The sequence below is a fragment of the Hyla sarda genome, chromosome 8, assembly GCF_029499605.1.
Source record: "Hyla sarda isolate aHylSar1 chromosome 8, aHylSar1.hap1, whole genome shotgun sequence".
Lineage (NCBI taxonomy): Eukaryota > Metazoa > Chordata > Amphibia > Anura > Hylidae > Hyla > Hyla sarda.
Window position 1 is genome coordinate 18,446,726 of NC_079196.1, and position 21,534 is coordinate 18,468,259.

Here is a 21,534-nt window from a genome sequence, read left to right on the forward strand (position 1 = left end):
TGATCTCTCCTGTGTGGTGTAGTATAGAGGATCTCTCCTGTGTGGTGTAGTATAGAGGATCTGTCCTGTGTGGTGTAGTATAGTGGATCTCTCCTGTGTGGTGTAGTATAGAGGATCTCTCCTGTGTGGTGTAGTATAGAGGATCTCTCCTGTGTGGTGTAGTATAGAGGATGTGTCCTGTGTGGTGTAGTATAGAGGTTCTCTCCTGTGTGGTGTAGTATAGAGGAGCTCTCCTGTGTGGTGTAGTATAGAGGATCTCTCCTGTGTGGTGTAGTATAGAGGATCTGTCCTGTGTGGTGTAGTATAGAGGATCTCTCCTGTGTGGTGTAGTATAGAGGATCTCTCCTGTGTGGTGTAGTATAGAGCATCTCTCCTGTGTGGTGTAGTATAGAGGATCTGTCCTGTGTGGTGTAGTATAGAGGATCTGTCCTGTGTGGTGCAGTATAGAGGATCTCTCCTGTGTGGTGTAATATAGAGGATCTGTCCTGTGTGGTGTAGTATAGAGGATCTGTCCTGTGTGGTGTAGTATAGAGGATCTCTCCTGTGTGGTGTAGTATAGAGGATCTGTCCTGTGTGGTGTAGTATAGAGGATCTGTCCTGTGTGGTGTAGTATAGAGGATCTGTCCTGTGTGGTGTAGTATAGAGGATCTGTCCTGTGTGGTGTAGTATAGAGGATCTCTCCTGTGTGGTGTAGTATAGAGGGTCTCTCCTGTGTGGTGTAGTATAGAGGATCTCTCCTGTGTGGTGTAGTATAGAGGATCTCTCCTGTATGGTGTAGTATAGAGGATCTCTCCTGTGTGGTGTAGTATAGAGGATCTCTCCTGTGTGGTGTAGTATAGAGGATCTCTCCTGTGTGGTGTAGTATAGAGAATCTCTCCTGTGTGGTGTAGTATAGAGGATCTCACCTGTGCGGTGTAGTATAGAGGATCTGTCCTGTGCGGTGTAGTATTGAGGATCTGTCCTGTGTAGTGTAGTATAGAGGATCTCTCCTGTGTGGTGTAGTATAGAGGATCTCTCCTGTATGGTGTAGTATAGAGGATCTCTCCTGTGTGGTGTAGTATAGAGGATCTCTCCTGTGTGGTGTAGTATAGAGGATCTCTCCTGTGTGGTGTAGTATAGAGGATCTCTCCTGTGTGGTGTAGTATAGAGGATCTCTCCTGTGTGGTGTAGTATAGAGGATCTCTCCTGTGTGGTGTAATATAGAGGATCTCTCCTGTGTGGTGTAGTATAGAGGATCTCTCCTGTGTGGTGTAATGTAGAGGATCTGTCCTGTGTGGTGTAGTATAGAGGATCTCTCCTGTGTGGTGTAGTATAGAGGATCTGTCCTGTGTGGTGTAGTATAGAGGATCTGTCCTGTGTGGTGTAGTATAGAGGATCTCTCCTGTGTGGTGTAGTATAGAGGATCTCTCCTGTGTGGTGTAGTATAGAGGATCTGTCCTGTGTGGTGTAGTATAGAGGATCTCTCCTGTGTGGTGCAGTATAGAGGATCTGTCCTGTGTGGTGTAATATAGAGGATTTGTCCTGTGTGGTGTAGTATAGAGGATCTCTCCTGTGTGGTGTAGTATAGAGGATCTCTCCTGTGTGGTGTAGTATAGAGGATCTCTCCTGTGTGGTGTAGTATAGAGGATCTGTCCTGTGTGGTGTAGTATAGAGGATCTCTCCTGTGTCCTGTAGTATAGAGGATCTGTCCTGTGTGGTGTAGTATAGAGGATCTGTCCTGTGTGGTGTAGTATATAGAGGATCTGTCCTGTGTGGTGTAGTATATAGAGGATCTCTCCTGTGTGGTGTAGTATAGAGGATCTGTCCTGTGTGGTGTAGTATAGAGGATCTCTCCTGTGTGGTGTAGTATAGAGGATCTGTCCTGTGTGGTGTAGTATAGAGGATCTCTCCTGTGTGGTGTAGTATAGAGGATCTCTCCTGTGTGGTGTAGTATAGAGGATCTCTCCTGTGTGGTGTAGTATAGAGGATCCCTCCTGTGTGGTGTAGTATAGAGGATCTGTCCTGTGTGGTGTAGTATGGAGGATCTCTCCTGTGTGGTGTAGTATAGAGGATCTGTCCTGTGTGGTGGAGTATGGGGGATCTCTTCTGTGTGGTGTAGTATAGAGGATCTCTCCTGTGTGGTGTAGTATAGAGGATCTCTCCTGTGTGGTGTAGTATGGAGGATCTCTCCTGTGTGGTGTAGTATGGAGGATCTCTCCTGTGTGGTGTAGTATGGAGGATCTCTCCTGTGTGGTGTAGTATAGAGGATCTGTCCTGTGTGGTGTAGTATAGAGGATCTCTCCTGTGTGGTGTAGTATGGAGGATCTCTCCTGTGTGGTGTAGTATGGAGGATCTCTCCTGTGTGGTGTAGTATAGAGGATCTGTCCTGTGTGGTGTAGTATAGAGGATCTGTCCTGTGTGGTGTAGTATAGAGGATCTCTCCTGTGTGGTGTAGTATAGAGGATCTGTCCTGTGTGGTGTAGTATAGAGGATCTGTCCTGTGTGGTGCAGTGTAGAGGATCTCTCCTGTGTGGTGTAGTATAGAGGATCTCTCCTGTGTGGTGTAGTATAGAGGATCTCTCCTGTGTGGTGTAGTATAGAGGATCTCTCCTGTGTGGTGTAGTATAGAGGATCTGTCCTGTGTGGTGTAGTATAGAGGATCTCTCCTGTGTGGTGTAGTATAGAGGATCTCTCCTGTGTGGTGTAGTATAGAGGATCTCTCCTGTGTGGTGTAGTATAGAGGATCCCTCCTGTGTGGTGTAGTATAGAGGATCTGTCCTGTGTGGTGTAGTATGGAGGATCTCTCCTGTGTGGTGTAGTATAGAGGATCTGTCCTGTGTGGTGGAGTATGGGGGATCTCTTCTGTGTGGTGTAGTATAGAGGATCTCTCCTGTGTGGTGTAGTATAGAGGATCTCTCCTGTGTGGTGTAGTATGGAGGATCTCTCCTGTGTGGTGTAGTATGGAGGATCTCTCCTGTGTGGTGTAGTATAGAGGATCTGTCCTGTGTGGTGTAGTATAGAGGATCTCTCCTGTGTGGTGTAGTATGGAGGATCTCTCCTGTGTGGTGTAGTATGGAGGATCTCTCCTGTGTGGTGTAGTATAGAGGATCTGTCCTGTGTGGTGTAGTATAGAGGATCTGTCCTGTGTGGTGTAGTATAGAGGATCTCTCCTGTGTGGTGTAGTATAGAGGATCTCTCCTGTGTGGTGTAGTATAGAGGATCTCTCCTGTGTGGTGTAGTATAGAGGATCTCTCCTGTGTGGTGTAGTATAGAGGATCTCTCCTGTGTGGTGTAGTATAGAGGATCTCTCCTGTGTGGTGTAGTATAGTGGATCTGACCTGTGTGGTGTAGTATAGAGGATCTCTCCTGTGTGGTGTAGTATAGAGGATCTCTCCTGTGTGGTGTAGTATAGTGGATCTGTCCTGTGTGGTGTAGTATAGAGGATCTCTCCTGTGTGGTGTAGTATAGAGGATCTCTCCTGTGTGGTGTAGTATAGTGGATCTGTCCTGTGCGGTGTAGTATGGAGGATCTCTCCTGTGTGGTGTAGTATAGAGGATCTCTCCTGTGTGGTGTAGTATAGAGGATCTCTCCTGTGTGGTGTAGTATAGTGGATCTGTCCTGTGCGGTGTAGTATGGAGGATCTCTCCTGTGTGGTGTAGTATAGAGGATCTCTCCTGTGTGGTGTAGTATAGAGGATCTCTCCTGTGTGGTGTAGTATAGAGGATCTCTCCTGTGTGGTGTAGTATAGAGGATCTCTCCTGTGTGGTGTAGTATAGAGGATCTCTCCTGTGTGGTGTAGTATAGAGGATCTCTCCTGTGTGGTGTAGTATAGAGGATCTCTCCTGTGTGGTGTAGTATAGAGGATCTCTCCTGTGTGGTGTAGTATAGAGGATCTCTCCTGTGTGGTGTAGTATAGAGGATCTCTCCTGTGTGGTGTAGTATAGAGGATCTCTCCTGTGTGGTGTAGTATAGAGGATCTCTCCTGTGTGGTGTAGTATAGAGGATCTGTCCTGTGTGGTGTAGTATAGAGGATCTCTCCTGTGTGGTGTAGTATAGAGGATCTGTCCTGTGTGGTGTAGTATAGAGGATCTCTCCTGTGTGGTGTAGTATATAGAGGATCTGTCCTGTGTGGTGTAGTATAGAGGATCTCTCCTGTGTGGTGTAGTATATAGAGGATCTGTCCTGTGTGGTGTAGTATATAGAGGATCTGTCCTGTGTGGTGTAGTATAGAGGATCTGTCCTGTGTGGTGTAGTATAGAGGATCTCTCCTGTGTGGTGTAGTATAGAGGATCTCTCCTGTGCGGTGTAGTATAGAGGATCTCTCCTGTGTGGTGTAGTATAGAGGATCTGTCCTGTGTGTGGTGTAGTATAGAGGATCTGTCCTGTGTGGTGTAGTATAGAGGATCTCTCCTGTGTGGTGTAGTATAGAGGATCTGTCCTATGTGGTGTAGTATAGAGGATCTGTCCTGTGTGGTGTAGTATAGAGGATCTCTACTGTGGTGTAGTATAGAGGATGTGTCCTGTGTGGTGTAGTATAGAGGATCACTCCTGTGTGGTTTAGTATAGAGGATCTCTCCTGTGTGGTGTAGTATAGAGGATCTCTCCTGTGTGGTGTAATATAGAGGATCTCTCCTGTGTGGTGTAGTATAGAGGATCTGTCCTGTGTGGTGTAGTATAGAGGATCTCTCCTGTGTGGTGTAATATAGAGGATCTCTCCTGTGTGGTGTAGTATAGAGGATCTCTCCTGTGTGGTGTAGTATAGAGGATCTCTCCTGTGTGGTGTAATATAGAGGATCTCTCCTGTGTGGTGTAGTATAGAGGATCTCTCCTGTGTGGTGTAGTATAGAGGATCTCTCCTGTGTGGTGTAATATAGAGGATCTCTCCTGTGTGGTGTAGTATAGAGGATCTGTCCTGTGTGGTGTAGTATAGAGGATCTCTCCTGTGTGGTGTAATATAGAGGATCTCTCCTGTGTGGTGTAGTATAGAGGATCTGTCCTGTGTGGTGTAGTATAGAGGATCTCTACTGTGGTGTAGTATAGAGGATGTGTCCTGTGTGGTGTAGTATAGAGGATCTGTCCTGTGTGGTGTAGTATGGAGGATCTCTCCTGTGTGGTGTAGTATAGAGGATCTCTCCTGTGTGGTTTAGTATAGAGGATCTCTCCTGTGTGGTGTAGTATAGAGGATCTCTCCTGTGTGGTGTAATATAGAGGATCTCTCCTGTGTGGTGTAGTATAGAGGATCTGTCCTGTGTGGTGTAGTATAGAGGATCTCTCCTGTGTGGTGTAATATAGAGGATCTCTCCTGTGTGGTGTAGTATAGAGGATCTCTCCTGTGTGGTGTAGTATAGAGGATCTCTCCTGTGTGGTGTAATATAGAGGATCTCTCCTGTGTGGTGTAGTATAGAGGATCTCTCCTGTGTGGTGTAGTATAGAGGATCTCTCCTGTGTGGTGTAATATAGAGGATCTCTCCTGTGTGGTGTAGTATAGAGGATCTGTCCTGTGTGGTGTAGTATAGAGGATCTCTCCTGTGTGGTGTAGTATAGAGGATCTCTCCTGTGTGGTGTAGTATAGAGGATCTCTCCTGTGTGGTGTAATATAGAGGATCTCTCCTGTGTGGTGTAGTATAGAGGATCTCTCCTGTGTGGTGTAGTATAGAGGATCTGTCCTGTGTGGTGTAGTATATAGGATCTCTCCTGTGTGGTGTAGTATAGAGGATCTCTCCCGTGTGGTGTAGTATAGAGGATCTCTCCTGTGTGGTGTAGTATAGAGGATCTCTCCTGTGTGGTGTAGTATAGAGGATCTCTCCTGTGTGGTGTAGTATAGAGGATCTCTCCTGTGTGGTGTAGTATAGAGGATCTCTCCTGTATGGTGTAGTATAGAGGATCTCTCCTGTGTGGTGTAGTATAGAGGATCTGTCCTGTGTGGTATAGTATAGAGGATCTGTCCTGTGTGGTGTAGTATAGAGGATCTCCTGTGTGGTGTAATATAGAGGATCTGTCCTGTGTGGTGTAGTACAGAGGATCTCTCCTGTGTGGTGTAATATAGAGGATCTCTCCTGTGTGGTGTAATATAGAGGATCTCTCCTGTGTGGTGTAGTATAGAGGATCTCCTGTGTGGTGTAGTATAGAGGATCTGTCCTGTGTGGTGTAGTATAGAGGATCTCTCCTGTGTGGTGTAGTATAGAGGATCTCTCCTGTGTGGTGTAGTATAGAGGATCTCTCCTGTGTGGTGTAGTATAGAGGATCTGTCCTGTGTGGTGTAGTATAGAGGATCTCTCCTGTGTGGTGTAATATAGAGGATCTCTCCTGTGTGGTGTAGTATAGAGGATCTCCTGTGTGGTGTAGTATAGAGGATCTCTCCTGTGTGGTGTAATATAGAGGATCTCTCCTGTGTGGTGTAGTATAGAGGATCTCCTGTGTGGTGTAGTATAGAGGATCTCCTGTGTGGTGTAGTATAGAGGATCTCTCCTGTGTGGTGTAGTATAGAGGATCTGTCCTGTGTGGTGTAGTATAGAGGATCTCTCCTGTGTGGTGTAATATAGAGGATCTCCCCTCTTCTTCTGAACACTTTTCTTGATTTAGGGATTGGAGAACATTCCTTGCAGAACTAGAAATGACAGGTGGAGCTGCAGGTGTCGGTATCTACTCACTCACCAGGGATATATAGACAGCAGCTTTCTTATAAAGAGGGATGCACTCTGGGACACATTGGAGTAGAGCTTAAAGATGTCAAATCGACCCGATAGGATCTTGTTTTCTGTTTCCATTGGGTCCATTTCAAAGAAAGGAGATCGTCCACTCAGCCTGCAAGATAAAAGAAAGTATATACATCCCCCAATATGCAACAAATGACCATACACTAATAATTCTTGCATTGTAGTAAATTATCCTGTATTATATTCCAGAGCTGCATTCACTATTCTGCTGGTGAGGTCACTGTGTACATACATTACATTACTTATCCTGTACTGATCCTGAGTTATATCCTGTATTATACTCCAGAGCTGTACTCACTATTCTGCTGGTGAGGTCACTGTGTACATACATTACATTACTAATCCTGTACTGATCCTGAGTTATATCCTGTATTATACTCCAGAGCTGTACTCACTATTCTGCTGGTGGGGTCACTGTGTACATACATTACATTACTTATCCTGTACTGATCCTGAGTTATATCCTGTATTATACTCCAGAGCTGTACTCACTATTCTGCTGGTGTGGTCACTGTGTACATACATTACATTACTTATCCTGTACTGATCCTGAGTTATATCCTGTATTATACTCCAGAGCTGTACTCACTATTCTGCTGGTGAGATCACTGTGTACATACATTACATTACTTATCCTGTACTGATCCTGAGTTATATCCTGTATTATACTCCAGAGCTACACTCACTATTCTGCTGGGGAGGTCACTGTGTACATACATTACATTACTTATCCTGTACTGATCCTGAGTTATATCCTGTATTATACTCCAGAGCTGTACTCACTATTCTGCTGGTGAGGTCACTGTGTACATACATTACATTACTTATCCTGTACTGATCCTGAGTTATATCCTGTATTATACTCCAGAGCTGTACTCACTATTCTGCTGGTGAAGTCACTGTGTACATTACATTACTTATCCTGTACTGATCCTGAGTTATATCTTGTATTATACTCCAGAGCTGTACTCACTATTCTGCTGGTGAGGTCACTGTGTACATACATTACATTACTTATCCTGTACTGATCCTGAGTTATATCCTGTAATATACTCCAGAGCTGTACTCACTATTCTGCTGGCGAGGTCACTGTGTACATACATTACATTACTTATCCTGTACTGATCCTGAGTTATATCCTGTATTATACTCCAGAGCTGTACTCACTATTCTGCTGGTGAGGTCACTGTGTACATACATTACATTACTTATCCTGTACTGATCCTGAGTTATATCCTGTAAATCTTTTTATTATAAAATCTAAAACATAACAGACATAATCAATAATACATAACATAAACTCAGCTTACATGCGCCATAAATATGAAACAAAATAAGACAAATTGTCATTATAACAAAAACTAAACTTTTACCAGCCAGTCCAGTTTCAACTAAAACTAATTACGTACACGTATATATAAACTAATGAAATAATATGTGCACCCCAACACCAAACTCACACCAAACTCACACCAATTACACAAACAAAAACTCTGCCATGCCCGGCAATAGGAAATAAAAGCTGTCCAAACCTGGACATAATGAAGATATTGACTAACAGGCAGCAGATACATTACAGACAACACTTACATATAAACATACATATAAACATAAACATACATATAAACATACATATAAACATACATATAAACATAAACATACATATAAACATACATATAAACATACATATAAACATACATATAAACATAAACATACATATAAACATACATATAAACATACATATAAACATAAACATACATATAAACATACATATAAACATACATATAAACATACATATAAACATACATATAAACATAAACATACATATAAACATACATATAAACATACATATAAACATAAACATACATATAAACATACATATAAACATACATATAAACATACATACACTTTTTTTTTCTCTCTCTCTCACCAGCCGATTCCACACTCGCTCACACCCATCCTCACCACCATCATTAGCGGATATCACACTCACACCCATCCTCACCACCATCATTAGCGGATATCACACTCACACCCATCCTCACCACCATCATTAGCGGATATCACACTCATACCCATCCTCTCCTAATATATATAAAAAAATTTCAAAACAAATTTCAAAACAAATAGATCCGGCTGCCTTAACTAAAACGAAAGGTAACTAAACATTAATAAGCATAAATATACAGAAATACAGGTAAATGAATAACAATAACAACTCTTTCACTATCTAATCCCAAAGCCCCTCCAGCCCCTCTGGCCATGAGATGGTATAAATGTCCAGTCCAGTCCATAATCCACACCAGGAGCCGGGCATCATGGAGTTCAATATTGTTCATCAATGGCTCCACCCAGCTCACCTCTTACCCCCCATTCCCCCACCCAACCTATTCTATAGCCTATATACATATATATAAGAAAGTAAAAGCAAGGCCTATTCAGCCATGCCACCAAAAGGTTTGCCACACAACATAATTACTTAAACACATACTATACACTTATTAACATAAACATAACTATATACATAACATAACTATACATATAACTACATTACTATATACATAACATAACAATTGTAAGGCCCAAGTTCAGTTACCTGCAAGCCCTTCATACACTCATTTCTCTAACACAAAACAAAAAGCTAAAGGTGACATGCGCCAGCCCTCCACCGGGATCAGAGTATGGCAGACCAGATACCAAATAATTTTTAAACCTATCCCTCACCTACTTTCCCTAGACTCACACTATCGCTGCCCCTAAAGTTTAAGCTGTCCCTACACACTGACCCTACACTGACCCTACCACTCTATCCCTAACCAGAATTAAGGTGCCTCCCCCAAAGGATTCAGCATCTAGGGCACATCAAATGAAAACCCTCTCCATAGGAGAGAAGCCCTACTTGTACCCAATCTGCCATACTCTAAAGACCTGATCTTCCTGAGGTCACCAGTGATATTCCTACAGACCTCCACCTCGGAGAGGACTTTTCGCTGTGTAGATACTAAGCACCGTGCATTCCACGTGTAGTACCTAACCACTAAGCTAACTAAAAATAATGTGCACCGATCTCGGCCACCCAGGATCTTGAATGCTCCATAAGCCCACTCCGGATAGGCAAGGCCGGCAAGTTGACTCCAGCAGATGGAAGCGCCCACCCGGTTGTAGACCCCTATATTAAAGGGACAATGAAGCAGGAAGTGGTCCATGCTTTCCAGCGTGTTCCCGCACTCTTCTCGGGGACATCCACGGTCATCAGAGCTCCTACACTTCAGGTTGTCCCTTACACATAGCTTCTCCTGAAAGCAGCGCCAGGCCAAGTCCCAAAACTTCTGGGGGATCCGTTTCGAGTTCAAAAGACTTAAACCAACCCTCAGATCCCGACCTGGGCAGTCCCTGAGTGCCAGAGGCTTCTGGAAGTGGGTCAACAGAACCCGTTTGTCAAGGGAACGCCTTGACTGGGTCCTGATCTCCCACACTCCCAGACCCCACCGACGTATCGCCTTCAGAGTCGGCGTAGCGTAAGCCGGAAGATATCCATGTGGTGTACGGAGGTCCTTCACTCGCCCTCCTCTCTCCCATTCCTGGAAGAAAGGCCGAAACCACTTCCTGCAGGAGAGTACCCACGGAGGAGCCCTCTCTTTCCAGAGGTTTGCGATGTTGGCTTTCAAGAAGGTGTTCGTTAAGAACACCATAGGGTTTACCATAGATAAACCCCCTAGTCTCCTCGTGCGGTACGTAACCTCCCTCTTGACTAGGTTCATCCTGTTCCCCCATAACAGTTGGAAAAACAGGCTGTAGATCCTAGTGTAGTAAGCCTCTGGCAAGATACATACGCTGCCCAGATAGATAAACAAGGGGAGCAGGTACGATTTGATCAGGTGTACCCTTTCCCTGAGGGTCATAGACCAACCCTTCCACTGGTCCACCTTCTGAGTGGCATCCTGGAGCTTACCATCCCAGTTTTTGGTGTGATAATCATCCTGGCCGAATGTGATGCCCAAAACTTTTGCTGACTCTTGGAGCCCTGGAAGGGTGTCCGGGAGATCAAACATGGGATCCCCCCCTCCCAGCCAGAGACCTACACACTTATCCCGATTAATCTTGGACCCGGATACCTCAGAGTAACGATCCACCTCCGACATCACCACCTCGACCTCCACCCTCGAGGAGACGAAAATGGTGACATCATCAGCGTACGCCACCACTTTCTGGGCGACATCCAGCTCCGCCAGACTTATCCCGACTCCCGCTAACGGCCCACAATCTAACCTCCGGACGAAGGGATCGATTGCGAACACGTATAACAGCGGGCTCAAAGGACAACCCTGACGGACTCCGGACCCCACCTCAAAAGAGCGGCCAGACCAACCGTTCACCAGTGGGAAACTCTCTGCCCCTGCATATATGGTGACAAGCCAATTCACAAAAGTACTCGGTAAGCCATATCTCAGGAGGACGGACCAGAGGTACTCGTGGTTCACCCGATCAAATGCTTTGGCCTGATCCAGGGACAACAAGTACCCCTTCCAGAGACCCGCACTACTCCGCTCCACTGCCTCCCTGACACTGAGGACAGCACTTAAGGTGCTTCGGCCCGGAACAGAGCAGTGCTGGGCCCCCGAAAGGAGCCGGGGTGCAAACTTCACCAGCCGATTAAACAGTATCTTGGCCAGAAGCTTCCTGTCCGTATTGAGAAGAGCTATGGGTCTCCAATTCTCAATCCGGCTAGGATCTTTACCCTTTGAGAGAAGAATCAGGGCCGACCTCCTCATTGACTTTGGCAGAGTGCCCGAGGAGAGACACTCATTGAATACCTCAGTCAAGAGGGGAGCTAAAGACTCCTTAAAGGTCCTGTACCACTCGGATGTTAAGCCATCCGGACCTGGAGACTTCTTAGGGGCAAGCCCCTCGATCGCCAGTCTCACTTCCTCTTCCCTGATTTCTTCTGCCAAAACATCAAGAGAGGGGTCTACCCCTGGCTCAGGAATGGTTTCAGCCAGGAAAGCTGACATCTTGTCCCGATCTAGATCCTTCCTCCCCAAGAGGTGTGAGTAGAAGGATCTGACAACCTCCAGGATCCCTGATCTGGACCGATTCAGAGATCCCGTACTATCGATCAGTCCTGAAATGACTTTACTACTCACTGACATCTTACAGTTTCTGTAAGGGTCGGGCGAGCGGTACTTCCCGAAATCCCTCTCAAAAACCAAGGATGCGTGCCTATCGTACTGACACCTCATCAGCAAGGATTTCACTCTGGAGATATCCTCTCGGCTACCTCCAGTCGAGACAAGAAGCTCGAGTTTCCTCCTCAGACCCTGATACAGGCGATACCTGTTCAGGGACCTGAGGCTCGAGAGCTGGAGGAAGAACCCCGCAACCCACTTCTTGAATATCTCCCACCACTCTGACTTACTACTACAAAGGCCCAGTAAAGGTACCTGACTCTGAAGAAAATCCTCAAAGGACTGTCTTATCTCCGCTTCCTCCAGGAGGGACGAATTCAGCTTCCAATAACCTTTACCCATCCGGGGGGTCTCTGAAACATTCAAGGAAAACAAAATCATACAGTGATCGGAGAATTCCACCTCAATCACGGACACTGCGGAAGAGACGGCTTCCTCCTTTAAATAAAACCTGTCTATCCTAGACCTGCAGCTACCTCGATGATAGGTGAAACCCGCGTGGCCTGAGGGGCTCCGGATCTGGGCTCCTCTAGGCGAGCTTCCCTAACTATGCTATTGAGGGCTGTACTATCATAAGCCAGCGGACCATTGGAGCCTCTCCTATCTTGGGACCTCGTGACAGTATTGAAGTCCCCTCCAAGGATCACTTGCTGACTTGTAAAAAGGAAGGGCTTGATCCTCATAAAGAGGCTTTTACGGTCCCACTTTGTTTGTGGGGCGTAGATGTTAATGAACCGGAGCTCTTGCCCCTTCATGAGGACATCTAAGATCAGGCACCTCCCCATTTCCAACTCGATAACCCGTCTGCATTCAACAGGAGCGGTAAAAAGGACCGCCACCCCACTATACGGCTCAGCCGCAAGAGACCAGTGGGAGGGGCTGCGCCTCCACTCTCTCCTGGCTTTTACCAGGGAGGCTAGATCTGACAACCTGGTCTCTTGCAGATACAAAATGTCGGCTTCAACTCGGCCGAGAAAATCAAAGGCTGCAAATCTAGCCATATCAGACTTAATGCTGGCACAGTTAATGGATGCCAGCGTCAATGGGGTGAGTGCCACCATTCTGAGTGATCGAGTTGGATGGCCTATCCCCTTTACCTCTTACCCTTCTTCTTCCCCCCTTCCCCATCAGAAGAAGACCCCATTTCCTTCTTTTTAGACCTCTTTAGGGATGCTGATATATCCATCCCACGATCCTCATCTCCTGACCCAGGGGCCACCTGCCCTCCCAAGGAAGTTACCTCAGAAGGAACAGGCTCAGCACCTCCCGGAGGTTCCTCCGCCTCTGAACAAAGACTCTCAGCCTCCCCCTCCAAAGAAAGGGAAGAGCCTTGCCAAGGGCCCGATACCTATTGGATAGAACGATCAGAGGGGGGTTGGTCAGGCTTTTCCCAGGCACTTGGCCTGCAACACCGGAGGAGGAAGATGATGCCCTGAGTACCCTCTGGCCCTGCCTCCTTCTGCCGCACTTTTGTTTTTCCTTTTGCCCTTTCCCATCTTCCTCATCCAAACTTTCATATTGAGAGGAACTTGAGGAAATGGCCCTATTTGCCTCCTCTTTACGAAGTTTCCTTATCTCTTCATCTAACTCGGCGTCCCCAAGAGCCTCAGCTGTCTTCTCTGAGCCAGCGTCGGGAGCAGGATCCCGGACTACACCTTCTACCAGGGAACTTTCAAGATCCCTGCTCCTTCTGCGCCTCTCCTCCCTCCTAAGCTTAGAGGGGCTTTTGTTCTTAACTTTCTTCACTGGCTCTAGTGCCCCTTCTCCTCTGCTTGTCCCCACCCCAGATGAGGCAACCTCACTGCTCTCCCCATCCCGGGTGGTCACAGCATTGGAGAATGAGCGGGGACACCGGCTAAATGGGTGACCAAGGTCACCACACAGGTTACAGCGAATCCGGCCACAGGTGGCAGCCAGATGACCCTCCGCACCGCACAATGCGCACATCTGCTTAGTGCAGTTTGCGCTAAAGTGTGTGGGATCACCACACTTGTGGCACAGCTTCGGCTGTCCCTGGTAAAAGACTTGGATCCTATCGCGGCCGAGAAAGGCGGCTGATAGAATGTGTGCGACAGTGTTACCTGAACGGCGGAGGCGGACGGAAAACGTCCAGGCTCCAGACCAAATGCCATGTTCATCCAGATTTTTCTTGGGGACGTCCGTCACCTCCCCATACCTGCTCAGCCAGGTCATGATGTCATAGCAAGAAAGAGACTCGTTACGTGTCAGAACGGTCACTTTCTTGACAAAACTCTGGCGGGATACCGACTTCACAGCGAAATCCTGCCAGACAGGCTCGTCCTTCACCAGTGCGTGATTAGACCAAAAGAGCTCAAGCCCTTCTGGCTTCACAAAACTGATGTCGAACTCAGAGGTACCGAAGGGGTGGATCAGAGCAAAGATGTCATTAGCCCTGAATCCCATCTGGAAAAGAAGCTCCACAACTTTTGCCCTAGAAGGGCATGCATCACCGCCTCTCCATACCAGACGGGCCACATTCCTCCGACCACGCTCCTGCCCGCTTGTTGGAAGGGACCAGACCACCTCCCTATTATGCTCTCGGAATGCGCCAAGTCCATGTCTTTCTATCCAAAAAGACAAGTCGACCTGCCGGTCCTCTACCTGGAGCGTTCTATCCCCTCTCCTTAAAGCCTCCAGGAGGCGCTGTTGCAAGTTACCTTCCCCTGGATTAAGAGATGAGGATCCCCTGGGACCCCCAGCAGCGACATTAGCATAACTCCTTATTGGAGCAGTCGCTACCGGGGGGGCAGCCGGACCGACACCATTCCCCCCAGAAACAACAGTATTATACATAACACTTGTGCCTGTCCCCTCCTGCCTAGCTGCACTGGACTGGCCGGGATATAATCTTGCTGGCTTTATGATGCTGGGCTTTAGACTTGCATCATTGGCTTCATTGGGCACACTCAACCTTGCAGCAGTCTTCCCTTTAGGAATATCGGAAACAGCTGCTTTGTCGCATACTTTGCCCTCGGCCTCCGCCAATACCTCGGCTTCAATTTCTTTAACTGCTACTAACATTGCATGGGTTGTATCATGTCCATGTTCCTGTGTTACCAGTCCTCCACCGCCAGCTCCACCCACAGCAGCCCCACCACAGCGCCACAACTCAAAAGAGCCAGACACCGCTGACTGGGCCGCCGAGAATGGCGCTCCGGTTCCAGACACCTGGACACTCCCCCCTTTGCCTGCAGAGGAGTGCCCCGCAGTGCCAGACCTGTTCTGGTAGCTGCCCTCTCCCTTGTCTTTATAATTGCCCGGCCGCCCGAGCTCCATACCAACCTCTGCCACCTGGACACTCCCCCCCTCACCTGCAGAGGAGTGCCCCGCAATGCCAATATCCCCTAACTGGGGACATGCTACCTTGTCCGCAACACTGTCCGGCCCCTTGGCCGTATCTTTGCAGGTGCTGGCCCTGCTACTAATACAAGCGAGGTCAGCGCTTTCCCCCATCTTTACTGTATTATCCCCGGTGTTCTGGCCCCGCTCCACATTTGCAGAAGGGGGGACAGGCAGATTACCAGGGTCTGCACCCTGAACTGACTTTGCAGCCGGCCCAGGGTGCACAAAAGGAACATAAATCAAGCTTACTTGCTCAGATGTTTTTTTCTGTCTTTTCTTCTTCTTTTTTATTATTTGTTCCTCTCCAAGGTCGTCACCAAAACTAAAATTATCCAAATGCATGGGGAACTCCATCTTTACAATTTGTGCCAGCAGGGCGCCACCACAACCTTCCTCCTCCTCGCCAGCACTCTCGCCCAATGAAGGTGGTAATGCCACTTGTCCTGCAGGTAGACTTGCTTGGGACATGTTCACACCCTGCATTGGCTGCGGCTTGGCTTCCACAGCTTCCCCACTTGCCAGCACCTTAGCCTCTTCAGCCTCCATTTCTTGGACCTCATCCTCACTACTGCTCTCATCTGCTGAACAATCCCCCCAATCTCCTCTTCTTTTACTGGGGATTTCATCCTGGAGGAGCGATCCTCATTAAGAAGTTTCTCCCTAAATAAATCGCTCCCCTCCAGGACAGCCATTCTCCTCAGCTCAGTCTCCTCCAGCTCCAGCCTCAAGGACTTAACCCTTGCAGAGTACTCTGGTTTCCTCCGCCTTGTAGTTGTGCTCACCTGATACTTTGCAAACTTTAGCTCCTCTCTCAGCTCCCTCAGCTTCTTCCCAAGGAGTTCATACTCACCAATCTTGGCAGCAAGTCTGGAGCTGTATGTCGCCATAGACTCCTTGGGTCTTCTCTGGCCCCACTGCTCCACAACCTGGCTCTTGGAGGAGCTCTTCTGTGCTGCAGAGACCTTCTTTAAACCTGTCTTGCTTGCAGGCTTTTCTTCCTAGCTGAGAGCCTTGCGGCTTCCAACCATTGCTGGAGGGACAGAATCCACATCGCTGCGGACCCTGCCAGATCTTCTAACCCCTCCAGCCGGGGCACTGGCTGGTAGCTTTCCCTCTACACCCCTCGCCAGCCTGGACCGAGGAGTGGAGGTCAGGGGATTCATGCTGATGGCTCCCCCAGGAATCTGCCACCTTCCTGGGAAAGCAGGTGGAAAAAATCAGCCTCTCTCCTCTGGAAGTCTGGAGTCTCAGGAGCTCAGCAACAGACACACCTAGTGACCACACCCTCCTGAGCTGTACTCACTATTCTGCTGGTGAGGTCACTGTGTACATACATTACATTACTTATCCTGTACTGATCCTGAGTTATATCCTGTATTATACCCCAGAGCTGTACTCACTATTCTGCTGGTGAGGTCACTGTGTACATACATTACATTACTTATCCTGTACTGATCCTGAGTTATATCCTGTATTATACCCCAGAGCTGTACTCACTATTCTGCTGGTGAGGTCACTGTGTACATACATTACATTACTTATCCTGTACTGATCCTGAGTTATATCCTGTATTATACCCCAGAGCTGTACTCACTATTCTGCTGGTGGGGTCACTGTGTACATACATTACATTACTTATCCTGTACTGATCCTGAGTTATATCCTGTATTATACTCCAGAGCTGTACTCACTATTCTGCTGGTGAGATCACTGTGTACAAACAGTACATTACTTATCCTGTACTGATCCTGAGTTATATCCTGTATTATACTCCAGAGCTGTACTCACTATTCTGCTGGTGAGGTCACTGTGTACATCCATTACATTACTTATCCTGTACTGATCCTGAGTTATATCCTGTATTATACTCCAGAGCTGTACTCACTATTCTGCTGGTGAGATCACTGTGTACATACATTACATTATTTATCCTGTACTGATCCTGAGTTATATCCTGTATTATACTCCAGAGCTGTACTCACTATTCTGCTGGTGGGGTCACTGTGTACATACATTACTGTCACGATGCCGGCTGGCAGGAGGTGGATCCTCTGTGCCAGAGAGGGATAGCGAGGACCGTGCTAGTGGACCGGTTCTAAGATACTACAGGTTTTCACCAGAGCCCGCCGCAAAGCGGGATGGTCTTGCTGCGGCGGTAGTGACCAGGTCGTATCCACTAGCAATGGCTCACCTCTCTGGCTGCTGAAGATAGGCGAGGTACAAGGGAGTAGGCAGAAGCAAAGTCGGACGTAGCAGAAGGTCGGGGGCAGGCGGCAAGGTTCGTAGTCAGGGGAGATAGCAAAGTTCTGGTACACAGGGTATAAACACACAAAAACGCTTTCACTAGGCTCTAGGGCAACAAGATCCGGCAAGGAAGTGCAAGGGAGGAGACTAGATATAGCCAGGAAACAGATGGGAACCAATTAAGCTAATTGGGCCAGGCACCAATCATTGGTGCACTGGCCCTTTAAGTCTCAGGGAGCTGGCGCGCGCGCGCCCTAGAGAGCGGAGCCGCGCGCGCCAGCACATGACCGCAGGAGACGGGAACGGGTAAGTGACCTGGGATGCGATTCGCGAGCGGGCGCGTCCCGCTGTGCGAATCGCATCCCCAACGGCCATGACAGGGCAGCGCTCCCGGTCAGCGCTGACCGGGGAGCTGCAGGGAGAAAGGCGCCGTGAGCGCTCCGGGGAGGAGCGGGGACCCGGAGCGCTAGGCGTAACAATTACATTATTTATCCTGTACCGATCCTGAGTTATATCCTGTATTATACTCCAGAGCTGTACTCACTATTCTGCTGGTGAGGTCACTGTGTACATCCATTACATTACTTATCCTGTACTGATCCTGAGTTATATCCTGTATTATACTCCAGAGCTGTACTCACTATTCTGCTGGTGAGGTCACTGTGTACATACATTACATTACTTATCCTGTACTGATCCTGAGTTATATCCTGTATTATACTCCAGAGCTGTACTCACTATTCTGCTGGTGAGATCACTGTGTACATACATTACATTACTTGTCCTATACTGATCCTGAGTTATATCCTGTATTATACTCCAGAGCTGTACTCACTATTCTGCTGGTGAGGTCACTGTGTACAAACAGTACATTACTTATCCTGTACTGATCCTGAGTTATATCCTGTATTATACTCCAGAGCTGTACTCACTATTCTGCTGGTGAGGTCACTGTGTACATACATTACATTACTTATCCTGTACTGATCCTGAGTTATATCCTGTATTATACTCCAGAGCTGTACTCACTATTCTGCTGGTGAGATCACTGTGTACATACATTACATTATTTATCCTGTACTGATCCTGAGTTATATCCTGTATTATACTCCAGAGCTGTACTCACTATTCTGCTGGTGGGGTCACTGTGTACATACATTACATTACTTATCCTGTACTGATCCTGAGTTATATCCTGTATTATACTCCAGAGCTGTACTCACTATTCTGCTGGTGAGGTCACTGTGTACATACATTACATTACTTATCCTGAGTTATATCCTGTATTATACTCCAGAGCTGTACTCACTATTCTGCTGGTGGGGTCACTGTGTACATACATTACATTACTTATCCTGTACTGATCCTGAGTTATATCCTGTATTATACTCCAGAGCTGTACTCACTATTCTGCTGGTGAGGTCACTGTGTACATACATTACATTACTTATCCTGTACTGATCCTGAGTTATATCCTGTATTATACTCCAGAGCTGTACTCACTATTCTGCTGGTGAGGTCACTGTGTACATACATTACATTACTTATCCTGTACTGATCCTGAGTTATATATCAGACAGGAGGCTCATATCTTATGCATTAATCTTTCTTTATTAATGCCCATAGCAGAATATTCATTATTCAATTAAATGAACAGAAAACTTTAAAAAACTTTAAAAAAAAACTACATATCCCAGCAGTCCTTGGGGCACAATAGCCACTCCTAATCCAGCAGCCCCTATATAAGGACTGCCCCCACATATAACTTCCTCTTTCTTTCTGCTCATAGCAGCATACAGATAAGTGCTTGTTTTATTACTGGTATATTCTCTTTTCAGCGTAGATAGCGACTAGTACGCTGATATACTTATAGTATTCTACATATTGCTCTTACTTTAGTAGTATATCTTCTTCTATAGCTTGCTAGCATTTCTACCCTATTCTTCATACCGGTTATTCCGGTTTCTTTTCGTTTACGCTCCGCTGTTTCTTTTCCCCCTTCCCCTTTTCTTCCCCCCCCCCCTCCCTCCCCTTTTTTCTTGAACGGTCGCCATTTTACCTGGCGCCGCCATTACTGCGCCTTCCTTCATCACTTCTTGGTTCGCGCGCTCGCGGGCGAAAAGGGGGCGGGTCCTGCGGTGCGGTCCGTTCCACTCTCCTCACGGCCGTTGCCTGGAGAAGGGGCGTGCCTGATTCTCGTCACCAGAGGGCGCTCCTGCGCCCTCCAATCGGAGCCCTGAGAGACCTAGTCTCGTGAGACTTCGTCCCTGAGGGCTAGGGCTCCTGATCTCTCCTCACAGCGCAGCGCCAGTACAGCGCTAGCGGTGTGGAGGACGGAGCCTGTAGCATACGGTCTGTGTAAAAATCTCTGTTTTCCCTGAAACAGAATTTATTCTGTTTCCTAGCATACTATTCTATTACCCTGACATCTATATCATGGCTGAGGAGCCCACATCTGCTCCCCCTAGTGGGGATAGTTTTCCTATGGAATCTGCACAGTTTATGACTGCAGGCCAGATCCAGGACCTAATTAATAAGTCAGTGCAAGCAGCCCTAGCTTCTGCTATTATTCCTTCTGGGTCTCAGGCCTCTCACCCCATGATGTCAGCCACACCACCTCAGGGTGGCGAACCGCCGAACAAAAAAGGCAAAGCTTCCCAGAAAAGGAAGCATGTTCTGGCGGTATCCGACTCCCCGACAGGGGAAGACAATAATTTGTTTCAGGCAGCTCCTACCCCGACCTGCCAACCCCAACATCCCTCAGGCTCAAATCGACCCCTGGGCCTCGGGGAGTTAAAAGAGAAGAGGCAGAGGTCCGCTCGACAGTCCAAACCTAACTCATTTGTAGATTCCTCGGATGAGGATTCGTCCGCTCATTCGTCCGATGAAGCTGACGGTGATGAGTCTGTAAATATAGATGAGGATGTTGGGGACACTGCGTTTAACACGGACGCAATCCCTGCTACGCAGGACGAAATCATCCTAGACGCCCTAGCTGAACCGTTCTTTCACCCTGACGCAATCTCCCACCCGCGGTCAGGTGACTGGACCCCACTCCCTCACGTATCACAATATGTGGAATTTTGGGCACGTAAGTCTTTGGACAGAATGAGCCGCAATAAATTAAGGGCAGAGTGTCCCAGGCCCTTTATACCACATAAGGTAGTCAGTACACCGGAAGTGGACCCGATCCTTTCTAAGTATCTCCTGAAGTCGGGCAAGTCCCCTAAAAAGGGAATTGAACGCTACTTTCGGACAATACAAGAACGCGTTCTAGACTTGATTGGTCCCCTCACAAAGATTTTAAACCTCTCTGAGCAGGCGGCCGCAACGGATCAACCTGTTGATCTGCGTCAACTCCGCGGTTGGGCCCAGAGGGCTATTTGCCTGGCGGGCAGCGCTAACACTACCTGTTCGATTGAGAGGAGGCGCTCAATCCTTATACGCCTCGACCCACAATTATCTCATTTAGCCGAGACCGAGCCTGGTCCGTCGGCGGAGGGGATGCTGTTTGGCGACAGTCTAATAAAGGACATAAACAAATTTGTCGGGCTGTTCACTAGCTTAGATAAAGCCCAGACGTCCCTTAAGAAAGCAGGGACCAATAAAATTTTTGCCAGGGCCGGCAGAGGTAAAGGCCGATCTGCCGGCCGTACTTCAACCTACAGGCCACAGAGCAGACAATCTGTTCAATTCCAATATCAACAAGCTCCTCCCTCCTACACCATGCCGGTGGCTCAACCAGCACCGTTTTTCCCACCCCGTGGTAGACCCTGGCGCGGACGCGGTAGACGTGGATACCCCAGATCCAGACCCCATACCGGTGAGTACACTCTATATTCCACAGTCTCCTGTTCCAATGGGGGGACGTCTGAAATATTTTACCCACGCTTGGTCTGCGATTACGGCAGACGCGTGGATCCTGAATACGATAACAGGGTTCGTCATAGAACTTCAATCCTTGCCGACCATGGGCATGATTCCAACCCCTATCAGGTTTTCAAACCAGAATGTCGTTCTCATCGACAACGAGATAAGAGATCTCA

General features: G+C 47.6%; 2 protein-coding genes across 3 annotated transcripts in view; one reads left to right on the forward strand and one right to left on the reverse strand.

Moving 5' to 3' along the window:
- Positions 1-21,534, forward strand: part of LOC130285529 (tubulin alpha-1A chain-like) — a 76,094-nt gene that overhangs the window by 18,183 nt on the left and 36,377 nt on the right. The window lies entirely within an intron of this gene.
- The window catches only part of SPEG (striated muscle enriched protein kinase), a 374,397-nt gene that overhangs the window by 8,469 nt on the left and 344,394 nt on the right, over positions 1-21,534 (reverse strand). For both annotated transcript variants that reach the window (XM_056537025.1, XM_056537027.1), the window contains one exon: positions 6,634-6,783. In XM_056537025.1, coding sequence (XP_056393000.1) covers positions 6,634-6,783 — 150 coding nt within the window. The remainder of the gene's footprint in view (positions 1-6,633; positions 6,784-21,534) is intronic.